Here is a 19722-nt window from a genome sequence, read left to right on the forward strand (position 1 = left end):
TTTTTTTCCATTTTTTTTCATTAAAAATACATATATAAATTCTAAGTGTACATATATAAATATATATAAATTCTAAGTAAAAATATTAATTATTTCAAGACTCATTACATGTGGATGGTGCACAGAAAATAATCAAATAAGTTACCTAAATCAAATTCTAACACAAAATAAAATAGTTTATTCTTTATTCCTATAAATGTTTCAATGCTTAATTACTAAAATCTACAGAAAAAAACATTTATGCACATTATTAAGCGAAAAATACGATAGAAGAAATAAGAGTATAGCTTTATTAAATCTAAAAAATTTGCAAACTAACCGATTGAATGTATCTCGAACAGCTTGTTCACTGGCACCTACATATTTATTTAGAAGCTCTGGGCCCTAAAAAAAAAAAATTATTTTAATAATTCAGATCAAAATTTTATAAAATCACAGATTAAAATTTCTGTAGTTCTTTCAGTGGAAGCAAACCAAAGGTACAATTCAGCAAACCGAATTGTTCCTCTTTTGACAAATTTGAGGAGCAAAGTGTTTTAGTAAAAGCAAGAACAGATCAATAAATGAGATTTAGTGATTTAATTGTGAAGCAAAAGAAGTACGTAAAATGTAATATTTTAATGTTCATATCATAAAATAGGATTTGTCAATAAAGTAGAAATTTTGTAAAGGAAATGAACATGCTTAGAAAGATATAGAACTTTCTTATAAACTTATAGTGAAATATTTTCTATAGAATAATAAATTTAATTACCTAGGTTGTGGACATCTATGGCATTTGAAAGAAATGTTGAAAGAGACATACATATGCACACAAATTTTATAATGCTAAAGAAGCTCTCATAAACATGTTATTTTGCAGTTGTTTGCCTAGTTACTTATATATGTTCAATAAACTCAATTTAACATCATTAAATTTCTGAGAGTCTATAGTCTTTTTAGATTCATGGATGGTAAATAGCGGTATCTATGGAAAATAGTAGCAGTTTTGTAAAATTAGTTTGGTTGATATTCTGTTTATGCAATTTTTGCCCTCTTTCAAAGAGACTTTCATTTAAACTATAAAAATTACAAGTCTTTGTCAGTGGTTCTAAGTAGCAGTGGTAAAATAATTTTATATCTAAAGTTCCCTGTTTGTTTAAAGAATACAAAAGACTCACTTTAACTGTTATAAAATTCATTCGGCACTCTTTGGCCAGAGCTGCAACAATTAATGTTTTTCCGGTACCTGGTGCACCAAATAACAATATTCCACTTCGTCTTCGAATTGGACATTTGGAAAACAAATTTGGATACTGAAAATATTTAGAAACAGAAGAAAACACTTTGAAGGATATTTACTAAATAGATAAGAAAACATCTAAACTTGTGCGTGCGCATGCAGGAACGTGTGCGTGTGCATGCAGGAACGTGTGCGTGCGCATGCGCGTACGTGTGTGTGCGCATGTGCAAACGTGTAAGTGCGCATACGCGAACGTTTGCTTGCACATGCACGTACGTGTGCTTGCGCATGCGCGTACGTGTGCTTGCGCATGCGCGAACGTGCAAGTGCGCTTGCGCTAACGTGCAAGTGCGCATGCGCGAACGTGCAAGTGCGCATGCGCGTACTTGTGCGTGCACATGCGCGTACGTGTGTGTGCGCATGCGCGTACTTGTGCATGCTCATGCGCGAACGTGTGCATGCACGAACGTGTAAGTGCGCATGCGCGAATGTTTGCTTGCGCATGCGCGTACTTGTGCGTGCGCATGTGCGAACGTGTGAGTGCGCATGCGCGTACGTGCGAACGTGTAAGTGCGCATGCGCGAACGTTTGCTTGCGCATACTTGTGCGTGCGCATGCGCGAACTTGTGAGTGCGCATGCGCGTACGTATGCGTGCATATGCGCATTCGCGTATGTGTGCGTGCGCATGCGCGAACGTTTTTATAAGTTTTGAATTAAAATCTTCCACCAAACCTTAGTCACAATTTATGTTCCTAACACTAGCTTAATGATAACTAAGTTATTTTATTAAATTCTTTGTTATATTGTTATATTTACGTGTGCGTGCGCATGCGCGAACGTTTGCTTGCACATGCGCGAACGTGTTAGTGCGCATGTGCCTGCGCATGCGCGTACGTGTGCATGCATGAACGTGTATATGCGCATGCACGAATGTGTAAGTGCACATGCGCGTACTTGTGCGTGCGCATGCGCGAACCTGTAAGTGCGCATATGCGTACGTGTGCAACGGACACGCACGTAAAAGCACCATCCGTTTGTCTCCGTTGCCAGCCTTGCCTGGCCCCCGTGCCGGTGGCACGTAATAGCAACATCCGTTCGTGGCCGTTTGCCAGCTCCGTCTGGCACCTGTGTGGGTGGCACGTAAAAAGCACCCACTACACTCACGGAGTGGTTGGCGTTAGGAAGGGCATCCAGCCGTAGAAACACTGCCAGATCAGACTGGGCCTGATGCAGCCTTCCGGCTTCACAGACCCCAGTTGAACCGTCCAACCCATGCTAGCATGGAAAGCGGACGCTAAATGATGATGATGAATGCTGATGGACAAAATCATAAGCACAATTTATTTATATAACATATATATATATGCTGAGACCCCCTTCAGTCATGACTGACCATGGGATTGCACCTAGAAAGTTACCCTCTCAGGCACAAGTCTAAGCAAGGTTGCTTTCATGGAAGACAGGCAGACGCCCATGCATACCAGCCTCCCCTCTCCACGCCATCAGTGTTATCCAAGGGAGAGGCAAAGGCCGATACAGCTTGGCACCTGTGATGTCACAATTCATTTCTACAGCTGAGTGAACTGGAGCAACATCAAATAAAGTGTCTTGCTCAAGAATACAACACGTAGCGCGGTCCGGGAACCTAACTAACAACCTCACAATCGTAAGCTCGACGCTCTAATCACTGAGCCATGCGCCTTCACTATATATGTATGTATGTATATATATGTATGTATATATATATATATATATATATATATATATATATATATATATATATATATATATATAGATATATATATACACATACATATATATATATGAATAAATGAAAGAATGGAGTCGAACGAAAATGTTAACAAAATTCCTTTACTCTCGACACATGTTTCGAAGACAGCATGTTTTCATTCCACAGGAATTTGCTACCCAGGTTTCGGTTAAACGAATTTTCCATGCTGACGATAAACATAGGACAATTCATTCACCTACTTAAATATATATATATATATATACTTATAGGCACATGTACATGGGTGTGCGGGTGCAAATATGCATGTATGGACATGCGTGCTTACATGAATACTATTTTTACTCCCTCCCCTCACTTAGCGATCATTCTAATAGCTCTTTTGTTTTAATAACGGTCAATCACACAGTAATTTCCCTTTGATTAATGGTCATTTTCATAGCAATTTTTTGATGGCCGGATAACTGAATATAGCAGCTATCATATGGAGCTACAGAGTCAAATTCATTGTTAAAAAGTTAATTTTAAGGGGTTTTTTTGTTCTTTTCCTGTTTTAATATTGGTCTTACTTTTTGTTAGGATTTACATTTCAGGGCTACCATTTCTCATGTTAATCATTTACATTTGAAGAGCAAATAGTATCCGTTTTCAGTGAGATTGATCAAGGCTAAGAGTATGCATTGCTTAAGAGGTACATCATACTGCAGGTAACACACTTTCAGCTAGTGACTTTTGTGTCAGGATCCATTCTTCTCTTTTAATCTGTTCATTTCCAATGTCTTTGGCACAACCAAATATACTAAAAACATATATAGGCTCACCTTAGATGGCCAAACAAACGTTTCCATAAGCAGACTTTTCACATCATCCAGACCACCAACATCAGACCATCCAGATGCTTCGCTGTCATGGAGTTCAATACCACGTAAGGATAGGGGAGAGAAATCAATGAAAGCTTGGTCAAAATCTTCTTGTTTAAGTTGTAACTGGGACAAGTCTAGTTGTAACCTGGAATATGATTCACTGTAATCTGAAATTTAAATATTAATTCTATTTAAAAATCTGATAAAAATATTACTAAAATAGTGGTCATTTAGACAAATGAATATCAATAAAAATTTTTTTTTAATTTCATAGGCGCAGGAGTGGCTGTGTGGTAAGTAGCTTGCTTACCAACCACATGGTTCTGGGTTCAGCTCCATTGCGTGGCACATTGGGCAAGTATCTTCTACTATAGCCTTGGGCCGACCAAAGCCTTGTGAGTGGATTTGGTAGACGGAAACTGAAAGAAGCCTGTCGTATATATGTATATATATGTGTGTGTGTGTGTTTGTGCGTCTGTGTCCCCCCAACATCGCTCGACAACCGATGCTGGTGTGTTTACGTCACCGTAACTTAACGGTTTGGCAAAAATGATCGATAGAATAAGTACTAGGCTTATAAGGAATAAGTTCTAGGGTCGATTTGCTTGACTAAAGGCGGTGCTCCAGCATGGCCACAGTCAAATGACTGAAACAAGTAAAAGAGTAAGTATTCTTGCTTGGTTTGTACCAGAAAGGAAAAGCAAGTGATAAGTAGTATAACCACAAATTGAAAGTATTTGTTTTCAATTCCACAAGGTTTATAAAGGGGAATTTTATCGTTATTATTTTTAGTCAGCATCATCATTTAATGTCTGTTTCCCATGCTGGCATGAGTTGGACAGTTTGATAGGATCTGGCAAGGCCGGGAACTCCACCAGGCTCCATCGTTTGTTTTGGCATGGTTTCTATGGCTGGATAACCTTCCTAGTGTCAACAGCACTGACAGGCTCACCAACCAATTTGCAAGACAAAACTCCTTGACTGGCAGTGATGGGAGGAAGTAGTATTGAGAGGTTGTGGACTTGTGCTAGTTGAGAGATTAGTTGAAAGCATAGAGGGACGAGAGGTGTCTTGCTGTAGAGTAGACACATAGAACCTGTCATGAAGAAAGGTTGCAGATAAAACTTAAGTGAGAAGCAAAACAATAGTCAGTAGACCATGAAATCGTTAAATATTTAAAACTAATTCCATATATCAATTCATTTATCTTGTATGTGTATGTGTATGCATGCATTTGTGTGTGTGAAGGGGTCTCATCTTGCATATTACTTGGTAACCCCACTAGTGTTGGTGCCATTAAAAAAAGCAGCCAATATACTGTGAAGTTGCTGGTGTGAGGAAGAGCATCCAGCTGTAGAAATCTTGCCAAAGCTATCTTCCTTGCTCAAAAGGATTTCATTATATATCAATGAAAGCATATTCATTTCATCTGTTTTTATTGTTTTTTAATGATATTACTTGCTAAAAATATAAATTAACTCTCTAGCATTCATACAACTACTATGTCAAATATAATGCTCATTTATTCACATTGTTCTGGATTATCATGCATTATCTCATACTTTAAAAACTTCAACGATGTGTTTATTTTTAGAATAACATTGTGGCTTGAGAGTGAGGGACTGGATCGGGTCAGTTTGAACATAAAACAAGTAGAATATTTGGGATGCATACGGTCAGTTTATATTTAGGGTCCAAATACTGACTAGATAATATAAATATAAACTACATCTTACAGCTGTTTCAGCCATGTAGATATGAGTATCTCATTACAAGTCACTTACCAGACTGCTTTTGTTGTAAATGTGAATGAATGGCTCGGTTGACAATTTTCTTTAAATCTTGAACCACAAAGCCTTCGGCTTTTGCAGCTATTTTCTTCAAATCAATCTGTTTTCTAACATCTGAATGAACAGCTAAATTTGATTCTAACAAACTTTCAAGAATTTCTTCTCTGGTTTTCTAGAAATACAAAACAAAATAATAATTATACTTAAAATGTGACTAGAAACATCATCATCATCATCATCGTTTAACATTTGCTTTCCATGCTGGCATGGGTTGGACAGTTTAACTGAGGACCGGCAAGCCAGGAGGCTGCACCAGGCTCCAATCTGATCTGGCAAAGTTTCTACAGCTGGATGCCCTTCCTAATGCCAACACTCTGAGAGTGTGGTGGGTGCATTTTATGTGCCGTCAGTTTAGTCAGGCGGCACAGGCACCAACCATGCTTGAATGGTGCTTTTTATGTGCCACTAGCACAGGAGCCAGTTAGACATCACTGGCAACCTTGGATCAGGCTTTCTTGTCATTGGACCTGGACACTGACTCTCATAGCAGACTGTAGACAATGACTGCTATACTTCAACCCTTCTACATTAAACTCATCATTTACAAAATATTCATGATATATTAAAAGTTATGAGAATATAGCCAATTCAACGTTTATTGAATAAATACACACAAATACATACATACATATATATATATATATTATATATATATATATATATATATATATATATATATATATATATATATAGTATAATATAATGGACAGAATATTCTATGAATAATGTAGCAGGATTAGGTCATAATTGTACAATTTACTCATCAGGTGTAGAAGGTGGCGAGCTGGCAGAAACATTAGCACGCTGGGCGAAATGCTTAGCAGTATTTCGTCTGCCACTACGTTCTGAATTCAAATTCTGCCGAGGTCGATTAAATAAGTACCAGTTATGCATTGGGGTCGATATAATCGACTTAATCTGTTTGTCTGTCCTTGTTTGTCCTCTCTGGGTTTAGCCCCTTGTGGGTAGTAAAAGAAATAGGTATTTCGTCTGCTGTTATGTTCTGAGTTCAAATTCCGCTGAGGACGACTTTGCCTTTCATCCTTTTGGTGTCGATAAATTAAGTACCATTTATGCACTGGAGTCGATGTGTCTGTCCTTGTTTGTCCCCTCTACGTTTAGCCCCTTGTGGGCAATAAAGAAATAAGGAGTACAAACAATGTACAACTGTTTTGAATAAAAATAGAAGAAATTAGAAAATAGAGTGTATTATGAGTATGGTGTAAGATGGGGAATTGGTTTAGGTAATTACCTGAGAGATTTATCTCAGTTATAGGTTGTTTGCACACCTGATGAGTAAACTATGCAATTATAGTGTAATTTCATGAAACATCAGTTACTCTCATCTTTTATATATGACAATGTCCCAATGATGCTACACACACATTTTAACTTTTTGTGATGGGTTACAAAAATCTTAATAAGTATGATTTAGGGAAATATTTCACCTGTTCAGGGTATGGGATGTTGATAGTCAGTTGTATGTAATGTGTGCCACGTGATGATATTAACTTTTGGTGAAGAGACATCCTAGATTCACTAGTAGCTATCACACCAACAGAGGAATGAGATATCAACAGTTTCTTCAGCATGTCGCAGACAACTGTAACAATTAGACAAATAAAAGAAATACGTAACTTTTATCAATAAAATAAACCATTACATTGATCAAATAATACAAGAATAATGCATACATTTCATCATTTAGGTTTTTGTGTATTTAATATATAGAGAACTCTAAAACACAAGTTAAAAAAAAAAGGAGGTCTAAATTGCAAGACATTCAAAGCTAACATATGTTTCCATTCTACAAATACATAGACCAATATTTTAAGTCTTCTTACTTACTAAAGCAAGATTAGATTCACAGACCCTATGATAATCTTCTCTATTTTACTCCATCCTTTATATATCCCCTTATCAACTCTCCCTTCCCTTCATTTCTTTTCCAATCGTCTTTAGCCATTTCTTTCTGGATCTCAACTTCTTTCCACATTATTTCCATCAGTCCTCTTAGCTTTTGTCAATACAAAACATTGACAAAACAATTGAGAAATATTTGTAGAGAAATGGAATGAATTTTCTTTTTCTACAGGTTGATTTCTTTTCTATAATTAGTTCATTTGTTTAAATAAAGTAGTCATAAAAGTCTTAATACAAGTTTATTTTATCTTAAAATTTATGAACCTTAATCAAGTACAAAATTTAATTATAGCTATAAAAAGTTGGATGGAAATCATAGTTTCTTTAAATAGATTTTCCTTAGCCAATTAATTTATAGATAGTCATAAGTAATATACCAGATGAAATTCGAATGTTTTCCAAGGGATCCATATCTATATCTGTGTCTCGACTGCATAAGCAGTCAAGGTCATCTAATACCACAATAGCAGGTTGTCTCCAAGTAGCTTCTTCAAACTGCTGTTCCAGAAAGGTACGGATGCTAGATATCTTTTTACCTAGCAAGCAGAAGTAAAATGAGAATTTTTAAAACAACAGTAAGGAAATTACAGCGGTAAAACATAGGTGCAAATTAATAAATAACACTCAAAGAATTTAGTGTTTACTGAATAAAAATTGAAAGAGAAATATAACTCACAGCATTCAATTATATCATTTTAATAAAAATTCATATTTGATTTTAATAAATATTCATAATTGATTTTTGAGAAATAAATTACTGAAGTTAAAAATAAAACAGTAAATAAATTATTGAAATATTTTGTATTTGCAGTATAAAGTTAAATAACATACCAACAAGAGATTTACAAGATATAATAAGAGGGTATGCTAGTGTGGGATGCTCCAGTAATTCTTTACAAATAGCTGAAGCAAGAGTAGTTTTTCCACTTCCAGTGGCACCTGTGATCAGTAAAATTCCTTGGGATGATCTTGATAATGTCATAGAAGTAGAGCCATTGTTACTAAGACACATATGAAAATGTAAGAGAGCTTTTGATATTTGAGGCTGCAGACCCCTGAAATATTTAAAAATAAACATTATGTAAAGTAAGAACTGCAGTAATAATATAAATATACTTTAAAAACGAAATATTCATTTTAAATACAAAATGCATACAACAGATACCCATGGGTGCTATAAAAGGCTGTATGTGTCTAACACTTACCAGAAAATGTTAAATAATTTTGTACCTTTAAAGTTACCAACTATTAAGAAATTTTATATTACAAAAATATATATCAAATAATTATGTAAGCATCTTGAAAGATATCTAACTCAAACTTCAGCAAGAAATTAACATTTGGTTACAGATGACAGATGTAGCTGGAAATTAAGAAATTTAACATCTATGTTGAATCTAGCTGAATACCATTTCTAATACCAAAGAAGATGAACTACTGAACTATACAGATAAACTTAAGCAGAATCTTTATCTATACTAGATTAGTTTTTGAAATAAATCATAGCTATTATGTTAACCCTTTAGTATTTAAACCGTCCGTTTCCGGCCCAAATATTCTACTTGTTTTATGTTCAGACTGGCCATATTCAGCCTCTCACACCTACCCTACAATGTCATTCTAAAAATAAGCAACCACATCATCAAAATCTTAAAGCTTCAAGATAATGCATGATTACTTCAAAACAGTGTGAACCAAAAAGCATTAAATTTGATGGAGTACTCTGAATATTAAAGGGTTAATCTGTCAGATGTCCAAATGCTCTTTTTTTTGTTTTGCTTCCAATAGTCAGTTCTTTTGGTCAAATTATTGTATCTCCAGCTACTTCAGATGCCAAGATATCAAAAGTTGTCAAAGTGTAGTACAACAGTTTTGCTATGGAATGGTGAAACTATTTTTTTCATTTTCTGAAAAGGCAACGTTTTGGACTTACGACACTTTTGTATAATAGCAACAAAATATAGAAGTAAATAATGAATATACAGCAATGTAATCATCGTTTAAATACAAATTGTATTCAAAGCACTGCTACTTGTTGTACATTTTTAATGGAAAAGTTTTAAATGGTTATTTAAACTTCCTTTTGTATGTTATATTGGAAATAAAAAGGTTCAAAAATAGTAAACGAAGGATACTAACTTGATTTCACTTAATTTGATAGTACCAACTCGGGGATCAATTTCAGTGAGAGAGAGGAAACTTGGCTGAATTTTAGGGGATTGCCGACTACGGTCAGGTTCATTTTGAATAATTATTTGAGTTGATTTTAATGCTTCTGGATAAAGCTCAGCATATACCAGCTCTTCTTGACATTTTGCATTATGGTTGTTTTGACTGAAGGATAAAATAGCTTCTACCCAATAGTCTGAAAAATTAAAATTCAAAGACATGATCTTACTTGTTAATATTAACAAAATTCATTTTTATCAATAAAAATATTATATCAAATCTTCAAACATAGATACATTATTCTTCTTTCCTTGGATTTTGGAAGAAAACTTATAAAAAATATACAATGTTGAAGCAAAAACATTCAGTGAATATAATTTCATTATTTGATGAATTTTCTTAGACAGGAAATAATTTTCCGACCATAATGTAAACACTTCAAATTGTACAAGTAGGTAAATAAATACTGTATTAAAATAAGTAATAGAACAGTGGATACTCTTTCACAGATATGAGGGGGTTGCTGAAAAGTTCCTGGTTTAGGGTAAAAGAAAATACAGGAGGATCAGTTAATTATGATTTTATTTGACATATTCCCCTCTCAGATTCACACACTTATTGTAGCAGCCCTTCAGTTATTTTAAGCCCTGTAAAAGAACTTGGAAGTTTGGGGCTCCAACCACACCTTTTGTGATACCCTTAAAGCCAGGAACTTTTCAGCACCCCCTTGAATATATCTTAAACATTCGAACTATAGACTTCTAAAATAAGACTCTAAATTAATAAAAGAAAAGCAGAATTAAGTACTAACCTGTTTTCTTTTTGATTCGGAACCTGATAAGCTTTTTATCAAATACAATCATTGGCTGGGAAAGAGTGGTAGTTTTGTTAATCCATAATTCAAAAGCTTTACGTGTTGTTTTCTCATCAAGACGATCTAAACTTTCTTGAAGACCAAACAGCTATGAAAAAGTGATCAATAAATTCAATAAGCCCCTTGCTGATGAAGCCAAGAGAGTAACAAATTGAATGTATATTTGTGCATTCACAAATACTTTCATTCATTATTAGTAATAAATTAAGAATAAATACATAGTTTGCAGATATATATGGAAAAACTGCTATTTTATAATTGCTTTTGGCATGAATTCTGAAAACAATTTGTGGATAATAATTTTCATGCTTATACATATCTTAAATAACATTGTAAAATAAACCATACATTTTGTGGAGAACCAAAAGGTTAGCAAGAACTAGTTAAAATAATCAGTTTTATTTTTTATCTTAAATGTCACAATTTTCTCATTTTAGACCAGATGTTCTTTATTTTTGCCTTGTTTTCCATTTTTTTATTATCATTATGCACCTTTTTCAAGCCTAGCCTGGTTCATAGGTCCTGATTTCCCAGTTTCTACGGCGAATGCGTTCCCCCTAGCTGGATAGGATGCCAGTCCATCGCAGCATTACTCAAGAAACAGCAAGAGAGAGTGAGAGAAAGTTGTGGTGAAAGAGTACAACAGGGGTCGCCACCACTCCCTGTCGGAGCCTCATGGAGCTTTAGGTGTTTTCGCTCAATAAACACACACAACGCCTGGTCTGAGAATCGAAACTGCGATCCTCCGACCGCGAGTCCGCTGCCCTAACCACTGAGCCATTGCGCCTCGACCTTGTTTTCCCATATTCACACTAAATTTCTTTTGGTTACTTTAAATCAATCATGGTAAACATTATGCCTATTAGAAGTCTTCTTTGCCTTAAAAGTTTTCCTAAAATGATCCCAAATGTTTATAGAAAACTTGCACTGTCAAATTGGAATCTCATTACAGAAGAGCTTTGGAGGAAAGTCAAATAGCAAAAGACTACACATGACTAAGACAAGAGATACAATAAGTAACAGTAACCTCAAAAGTCAATAGTATGAAAAGAATCATTAAGTTGGATGTAAGGAAAGAAGCAGGCTGAAACTTCATAATATATTATGGATGTAGATTGAGGGTGACCACAAGAACTAGTAAAATCAATACCAGAATAGAGGGAAAAAATTTTTTTAGATGAAATAGGTACAACAGAATGTCAGAAGGATTCATGTTTTCCGTCCCATTGCCAAAATCTTTAAGCAGCAGGAACAATGCATAATTAATGAGCATTTTGTGAGTTTGCCATGCTTAGTTTCAATCATTCAAGAGGTATGGAGGAGGGTAACTCTAAACCCACTCCAGTGTAAATATTCAATAAAAAGTCTTATAAATGTTTTCGCCAAAAGACCTCTAGGAATTGTTTACAACTTGGTGGTAATCCTTATATACAATGCAGTGGCCAACAGAATGTTTGAAGAAAGGTACCATGTTAGCAGTAGCACATACAATAACTAAGGTTAAAAAATAGGACACTTCAATGAAATACTTAAATCAAATTTAAAAGTTAGGACTTTTAGACAAGACAACACAAGGTTGAGATGTATGAAATAATAATATGTAAGAGAACCAATAAGCCAGCACAAGCATATTAACTCCACACTCTAGATATGATGATAAATTGTAAAACTAGATCAATTCATATTTAAAACTGATTTAAAATATAAGAATTTTAAGAAGTAAATGTATTAGGATACTTACTGTAACTCTTATTGGCTTGATATAGAGATAACGTAGTTTAATTTTGTAAGCACGGATACCTTGTAATTCAACTCGGCTTGTGAGTTCAAGTTGTTCAATAAATCGAAGAGCATTTGGGACCATTACATGGCCTTCTAAAACATTCTTTTCATTGAAGATGGATGGTGAGCTGCCTTCTTCGCAAATCCTTTCACTATTTCCAACTACTCTCACTTGAACAACATTATTAGACAAGTTATTTTCTTTAGCAGATGATTTTCCAGTCTGGGACTGGGAAAGCTCTTTTGGAGATTGAAGTTTAATTAATTTTGCAAAGAATATTCGTGGTATGGATTTCAGTACACTGCACTGGTCTATGATGTCTCCAATGCTGACAAATACAATATCCGGATTCTTTAAAAAATGTTTTAACTTAAGGGAATTATTTGAATCAAGAACGTTTTTAGGCATTTCAATACATTCAGTAAGACCTTGCACACGTAAAGTCATGGAAACTGAATCTGGGAAGAATTCAGTTTTCTCAGGTATGTTTTCAGCAGGTTGTCTTTCCGTCACTGTAGGAGTCGTCCACATGAAGAAACTCTGGAAATACTGAAAAAGTCCTGAGTAAAGAGAAAGGGATTGACTCATATCTTCCAAAGGAGCCATATCCCCAACATTGAGTTTTCGAGGGTTCTTAAATAAATTGTTTTTTGTAGTGTGTTCTGTCATTTTTTTTTCTATAGATCCAAGACGAGAAAAACGAGAAACTATGACTTCAGTTTCTTGACGGAGTAAAGCACATTCAACAGTAGGTTTGATTTTCGCTATAAAGCAATTATAAAAAAGAAAAAGAAAAGTATTAAAATAAAAGTTTGCATAATTTATTTTTTGTTTATTTAAAACTGAAAATATTTTACAGAGAAAGAAAGAGAAAAGCTTACGATTATTTAAAGATAAATGATTACCTTTAAAAATAAATATATAATTACTTAAATACTTTAATCTTAAAACTTACATTAAAAGTTGAAAAAACTGAAAATTGTTAGTTTTCAGTTGGTTGTCATCTTTTATTAGAGTAAAATGGAAATGTATATCTAATAATAATTTTGATCTGAAATAATGCTGAAAGATATTGAACTTGGAAGAGCCATTTTTGGCAATAAAAACACATGCACACACAAGTATACTCTAGCTGCAGTTTTTATTTCTGTCTTTATTGTTTAATTATTTAGTTATTGCTATCAAAGTTCTTCATCCCATTCTCAGTTCTTGGTCATTGATCGCTGTATATCTATCCAATTTTTCAAGTAATTAGTTCTTACACACTGGTTTCACTAATAAGTGTGTATGACATCAGTAATATATATCTGTGTAACAAAGGCACGTGGCTCATGATCGTATGGTCCTGAATTTGATTCCAGGTAGTGTTGTATCCTTGAGCAAAATACTATTTCACATTGCTCCAGTCCACTCAGTTGGCAAAAATGAGTAGTAACTGTATTTCAAAGGGCCAGCCTTGTCACATTCTGTGTCATGCTGAATCTCCCTGAGAACTATGTTACAGGTACACATGTCTGTGGAGTGCTCAGCCACATGCATGTTAATTTCAATAGCAGGCTGTCCATTCATTGAATCGACTGGAACCCTTGATGTTATAACAGAATGCCAGTTTATATCTGTGTATACACTTAGGTGTGGTGTTTGTATATGATATATATATATACATATATATATATATATATATATATAAAATAGGTTTAACAATGGTTTTGGTAGCATGTGTGACATTATTATTTATTCATTTGTTCTTTTATCATATTTTTACTACTGCTAGCTATCTTCTTAATGATGCCAGAGTTGTCCACAGGGTAAATTTAAGATGGTTCAAAGTGGACAGAGTATACATATCCATCCCCTATCAACTTAGTAGACGTCACATATATCTAAGACACCACACTATATATATATATAAATATAAGTACAAAGCGAGAGAGGGGTTATGAGTGTAACCCACTATGGGATATCATTTATCCAATATACTGCCAGTAAAGTACCCAGAAATTTTTATATGTATTATTCTTATGGTATTATCTTACTTATTGATGTATATTGTTTTATTCTGTCTTGTTCTGTTGGATTTGGATGATCCTATTTAATCTAAATAAATTATATGAATTGGTATTATCTGAAAGTTGATGATTGAAAGAAATCTATTCCTCCATTTTTTTATTTTGTATATATAAATATATATACACAAATGAATAGGCTAAACCAACAATTACTTACCAATTTTCAAAAAGAGACAAACAGATTGATGGACCCAGATTGGTAAGACTTGTCCTTCCCAAACAACACGCACTTGCTCCAACAAATGGGTCTCAATAAAGTGCGCATTTTTTTCCTATGAATATACAGAAATACAACATAACTTTTGAAATTTCTGTTAAGGTTGTATATTAATGAAATAACATAATGAAGGCACAGGCAATGGCGTGAGGATATGGGGTTTGCTTTGAAAGCACAGTTTATTGTGAGGCACCTTAGGGTCTTTTACTACACCATAAGCTTTGTCTTGTGAGTGAATAATGATGATGATGATGAAACTCAGCCTGTCAAGCATACGCACACACACAAATGTATATGTATACATACATATATGTCACAGAACCTCCAAAAACTAGGTACCAATATCTAAGCATTATCTGAACATGAGATCATCTGTGAAGAAAAACAACCAATATCAATGTAAGTAATTTCTACAAACCATGAACCCACAAAGACTTCCCACTTTACTAGAATGAAGGACAACTCAGGGTAATGAGACTAAGATATAAAAATTCATCATTCAAGCATAACAAATATGCATTTCCATCATCAGTTGCCAATTGGATATCACTATGGTTTTGACACCTGGGCAGTATCATTCAATCTGGTAGTCTCAACAGCATTGAAAAGCATAAATGCTGCCTAGGAACACGCATACAAACTTAAAAATATACATTCATTCACACACGAAGGAGGGAGAGAGAGAGAGAGTGTGTGTGTGTTTACTTTCTGCTTCTCTTTGCATGACAATCTTTCAGTAACAAGTTTATAGCAGCTCTAACTTGTGAAGACCAGAGGAATAAAAGATACCTTATTTGAAAACAGGTCAGGGTTGGCAATAAGGCCACCATAGAATACAGCTTCAATAAGTGCTATTCAACTCATGCTAACATGATAAGAGCAGATGGTGTGAAGTTTGATGATGACATATGGTAAAACATTTTCAAAAATAAAATGGCAGAATTCCAATTATAACTTTTAGGTGGATAAATATTTGAGCGAAGTTATATAGGGACCACAGAAGGTGATGATATGCAGGAAAAAAATTGGATTTATTTTCTGGCATAACTTTTATTTGTAACAGTTTGTGAAGAGACTATTTCTGCAAATCTTAAGGCTTTTGCTAACTTCTTGCTCAAACATCAAATATTTAAACCAATGGTCAAATCTTTACTTGTCAAGCCCTGCAATACTAACACACCTAGTTCTATGATATAAGCTTCTTGTTTTAAAGTGATCTGACTTTTCCATCAAGACTTCATGTTCCATACACCAACTTAATAATGACAAAGTTATTATACTAAATTCTTCATTTCATTCTGTTATTAGTTTCAAAATTAACTGAGACAGAGGAAGGGTATTTCAACAGAAATATAGTAACAAAATGGTTAAAGTCTTTGACTGACTATTGATTGCCAAGTATTAAGGTTTACATACAACAGAGAATGAAAGACAAATAGGGCAAAAGACAGAGTAAAATAATTCTAGTTTCAGCACAATGTCAACAATTTTGAGAGGAGGGGCAAGTTAAATTATATCGACCCCCATTTACTGGACCAATACTTATTTTATTGACTCCAAAAGAATGAAAGACAAAGTTGACCTCAGCAGGATCTTGCCTTTACGAGGCAGTAAATATTCTTCCAGCTCACTGCCAAGACAGTACAATAATGGTAGTGAATAGCTGTATGTGGGAGACTTCATGTCAATTAGATTCTGACATAAGCATTGCCTTTAGCTCTTTAATAAATCATTTTACACTTCATATGTCAGTTCTACACAATATTACAATGCCCACACACATAAAAATGTAAATATGTTATAAAATTTTTTTAAAATTTCATAGGCGCAGGAGTGGCTGTGTGGTAAGTAGCTTGCTTACCAACCACATGGTTCTGGGTTCAGTCCCATTGCATGGCACCTTGGGCAAGTGTCTTCTACTATAGCCTTGGGCTGACCAAAGCCTTGTGAGTGGATTTGGTAGACGGAAACTGAAAGCCCATCGTATATATGTATAAGTATATATATATATATGTGTGTGTGTTTGTGCGTCTGTGTTTGTCCCCCCAACATCACTCAACAACCGATACTGGTGTGTTTACATCCCCGTAACTTAGTGGTTCGGCAAAAGAGACCGATAGAATAAGTACTAGGCTTACAAAGAATAAGTCCTGGGGTCGATTTGTTCAACTAAAGATGGTGCTCCAGGATGGCCACAGTCAAATGACTGAAACAAGTAAAAGAGGTGTGTCTGGGATGGAGGTTAATCCTTATAAACATGTCTTTAAATTAAAATTAAACAAAACTTAGGTATCAACGAATTTAATAAATACTGAATTTAACTGCTACACACCACATTTGAAAAGTTGATATTAAGAACAGAAAATAATTGAATTTTTTTTTTATTGTTATCCAATGCTACACTAGTAAATATAGTTAGCTTTCTACCTATTTTCCATATGAGGTTGATAAAAGAAGTAGAAGACAGACAGAGTGGAAGCAATTTAGTTGATGATACCCCTCCCTTATCAATTATGGTCTTGTGCCAATGTACAAGTCCCTCAATTATAGTGAGGTAGAAATAAAGAAACAAAATTGTAACCTTGTTGCTCTGCCAGGAATTAACAAGTGAGATAAAACTAGAATGGATAGAATTTTCCATCCACAGCATAAGCGTATGTAACAACTAGTTTAAAAATAACTTAAGTTCTCTAAAAGATCTTTGCAGAACTATAAATTGTAGCATGTATTGTTTCTTGAAGGATACCCATACCATATAATTAAATAATTAAAGGCTTTCAATTTGACTTCTGGATAACAAATGCCTTAACTTATATAAAAAAAAAAGAGTTCTCTAGAGGATACTGTTGACAATAATAGCTATTTTAAAAGAGATTTAGTCTCTTGAATTTCTGTGATGCAAATGACCTGACCAGTAACAGTCAGTTGATCATCAACCTCTGGAGGTTATTCTATCAATATTTAACAGTTTCTGTTACCAAGGTGATAGGGTGTTCAGAATGTAAAGTAACAAGAATAAGAGCTGAGTAGAAAAATTCGAAGGACTATTACTGCTGCTGATAGATTCTTTTTTTGATTGAAGGGCAGATTGTATAATGCATAAGTATGAAGTATAATGTTGTATGGCAGCAAAACAGAGACACAGAATGTGTAATGTCAATATACACAAATGAAAAAGCACAAATGAGCTGAAAGAAAAACTAAGTATAAGAGGAATCAGATGTTGAGTGCAAAAGAGAAAACTAAGCTAGTACAGACGTGATGCATATAGAGGACAGCAGTTGGGTAATGAAATGCCAAGCAATTCAAGTGGATGGAATTTGTGGGAGAGAAAAACTATGGAGGACATGGAAAGAAGTAGTGAAAGCTTATTTCAAGAGGATCTCACAAAGGAAATGACAAACAACCACAAGTGGCTAAATGCTGTTCTGGAAAAGACCTATCCAGTCTATGCAAGCATGATGATGATGATGATATGGTTTATTTGAAAAATTTGCTACATAAACATTAAGAAAAAAAGAATGATGAAAGCCATCACAGTATTATATATAAAAAAACCCAATTTATTCAATATTTTGGCTTCAATAATTCACACTATTCCCATTTTTTCACCATAAGCATTTCCCTAGATGTCATACAGTATTATTAGTATTATTTACAGTCACTCTTTCAATAACAAATTCATAATGCTACACCAAGAAGGAAAAGCAAAAGCATTGGAAGAAGCTCTTGGCTCCCCAAGCAATATTGTAATAACAAAGCAATGCCCTGAACTTCATCTGACTTAGGAAAAATTAATCCTGATTAATGAGTTGGTGGTGCCAAGTAAAGGCAATATGGAGTGGCAACAAGACTATCTAAACTTGAGAGTAGAGATTTTACAAGATGTAGTCATCATGACAAGTTTCTGTTACCGGACTGGAAAATCCTTCCCACTCCACTTCACCAAATTAGATACAGTTTAATGCATTTTAACCTTTCCTCTATTCTGCAACTACCTCTCACTAAGCATAGTTACTTTACAACATCAACAAAATTCTTTTAAAACTAACCAACATTAACAAAATTCTTTTTAAACTAACCAGTTAAAGTGACATAATCTTTACTACCCTTTTCCCTTCATGTTTTCTTTTTGTTTTTTCTACCTGATTTCCTCACAGAAAAAGCCATGGCATTTGAGCCTCAACAATTTCTGGATTGTACATGGTATGCTATACAAGCATGCTTAACTACTATACTATTTGAGCATGAAACTTCATGTAGCCCACATATAATTCTTGCATTCATTAAATGGTACTTTTCTATTCTGGATTGAGTACTTTTTTGCTGTTCCTACTAACAAGAGAACAGTGCACTATATATATATATATATATATATATATACATTTTAACAAACTTTAACAGAGTACATATACAAATAACTATTCAAGCACAAACCTCATTCTGACACTTAACATAAGGAACCTACACAGCTAACAACTTAAACTTTACACCTGGCAGATTAAATTTAGAGTGCTTTGATTGTAACTAAACAGGTTCTTTCAACCATGTCAGCCTTCATTACAGGCATAAGATATACTGTCACGTGACACTAATGCATGGAAGCATTCCAAAGGTTCTAAACTTAATCACTTGTTCATTCTCTAGAACACTTGACAGAAAACATTCAGAGCACTGATTGTTCCATACTGTCACTAGACATATTCAGTCAACTGTGTCAGCCTTAACTTATGATGCTAAACATTGTCACTTGTTACAAACACATGGACGTAGGTAGTCAGGAACTTACAAAAATTTCAAAGACCAGTCATGTGACTATCCTTTACCAATCAAATCTTATTCAAAACATATACTAATTTGAGCCATGAATACCCTATAAAAATAGGGCAAGCTTCAGACAATAGTCGGAAGCAAGACAGCTGCAACATAAGCCAAGTCTTTCTATTTCAACTCTTTGAAAACCAGTGCAAACTGCGAAACAAGTTAAATTTTTATATATCA

The 19722-nt window shown here is 34.4% G+C and overlaps 1 protein-coding gene across 2 annotated transcripts in view; it reads right to left on the minus strand.

Annotated features, from left to right (window-relative positions):
- Positions 1-19722, minus strand: part of LOC115211625 (peroxisome biogenesis factor 1) — an 88609-nt gene that overhangs the window by 15785 nt on the left and 53102 nt on the right. The window contains exons 4-14 of one of the 2 annotated variants that reach the window (XM_029780243.2): positions 14662-14776; positions 12394-13199; positions 10590-10740; positions 9749-9974; positions 8441-8664; positions 7987-8145; positions 7135-7289; positions 5621-5798; positions 3795-4003; positions 1161-1295; positions 320-384 (exon numbers count right to left, since the gene is read on the minus strand). In XM_029780243.2, coding sequence (XP_029636103.1) covers positions 320-384; positions 1161-1295; positions 3795-4003; positions 5621-5798; positions 7135-7289; positions 7987-8145; positions 8441-8664; positions 9749-9974; positions 10590-10740; positions 12394-13199; positions 14662-14776 — 2423 coding nt within the window. The remainder of the gene's footprint in view (positions 1-319; positions 385-1160; positions 1296-3794; positions 4004-5620; positions 5799-7134; positions 7290-7986; positions 8146-8440; positions 8665-9748; positions 9975-10589; positions 10741-12393; positions 13200-14661; positions 14777-19722) is intronic. The other variant, XM_029780244.2, reaches the window with a different exon arrangement.

The sequence above is a fragment of the Octopus sinensis genome, linkage group LG5, assembly GCF_006345805.1.
Source record: "Octopus sinensis linkage group LG5, ASM634580v1, whole genome shotgun sequence".
NCBI lineage: Eukaryota > Metazoa > Mollusca > Cephalopoda > Octopoda > Octopodidae > Octopus > Octopus sinensis.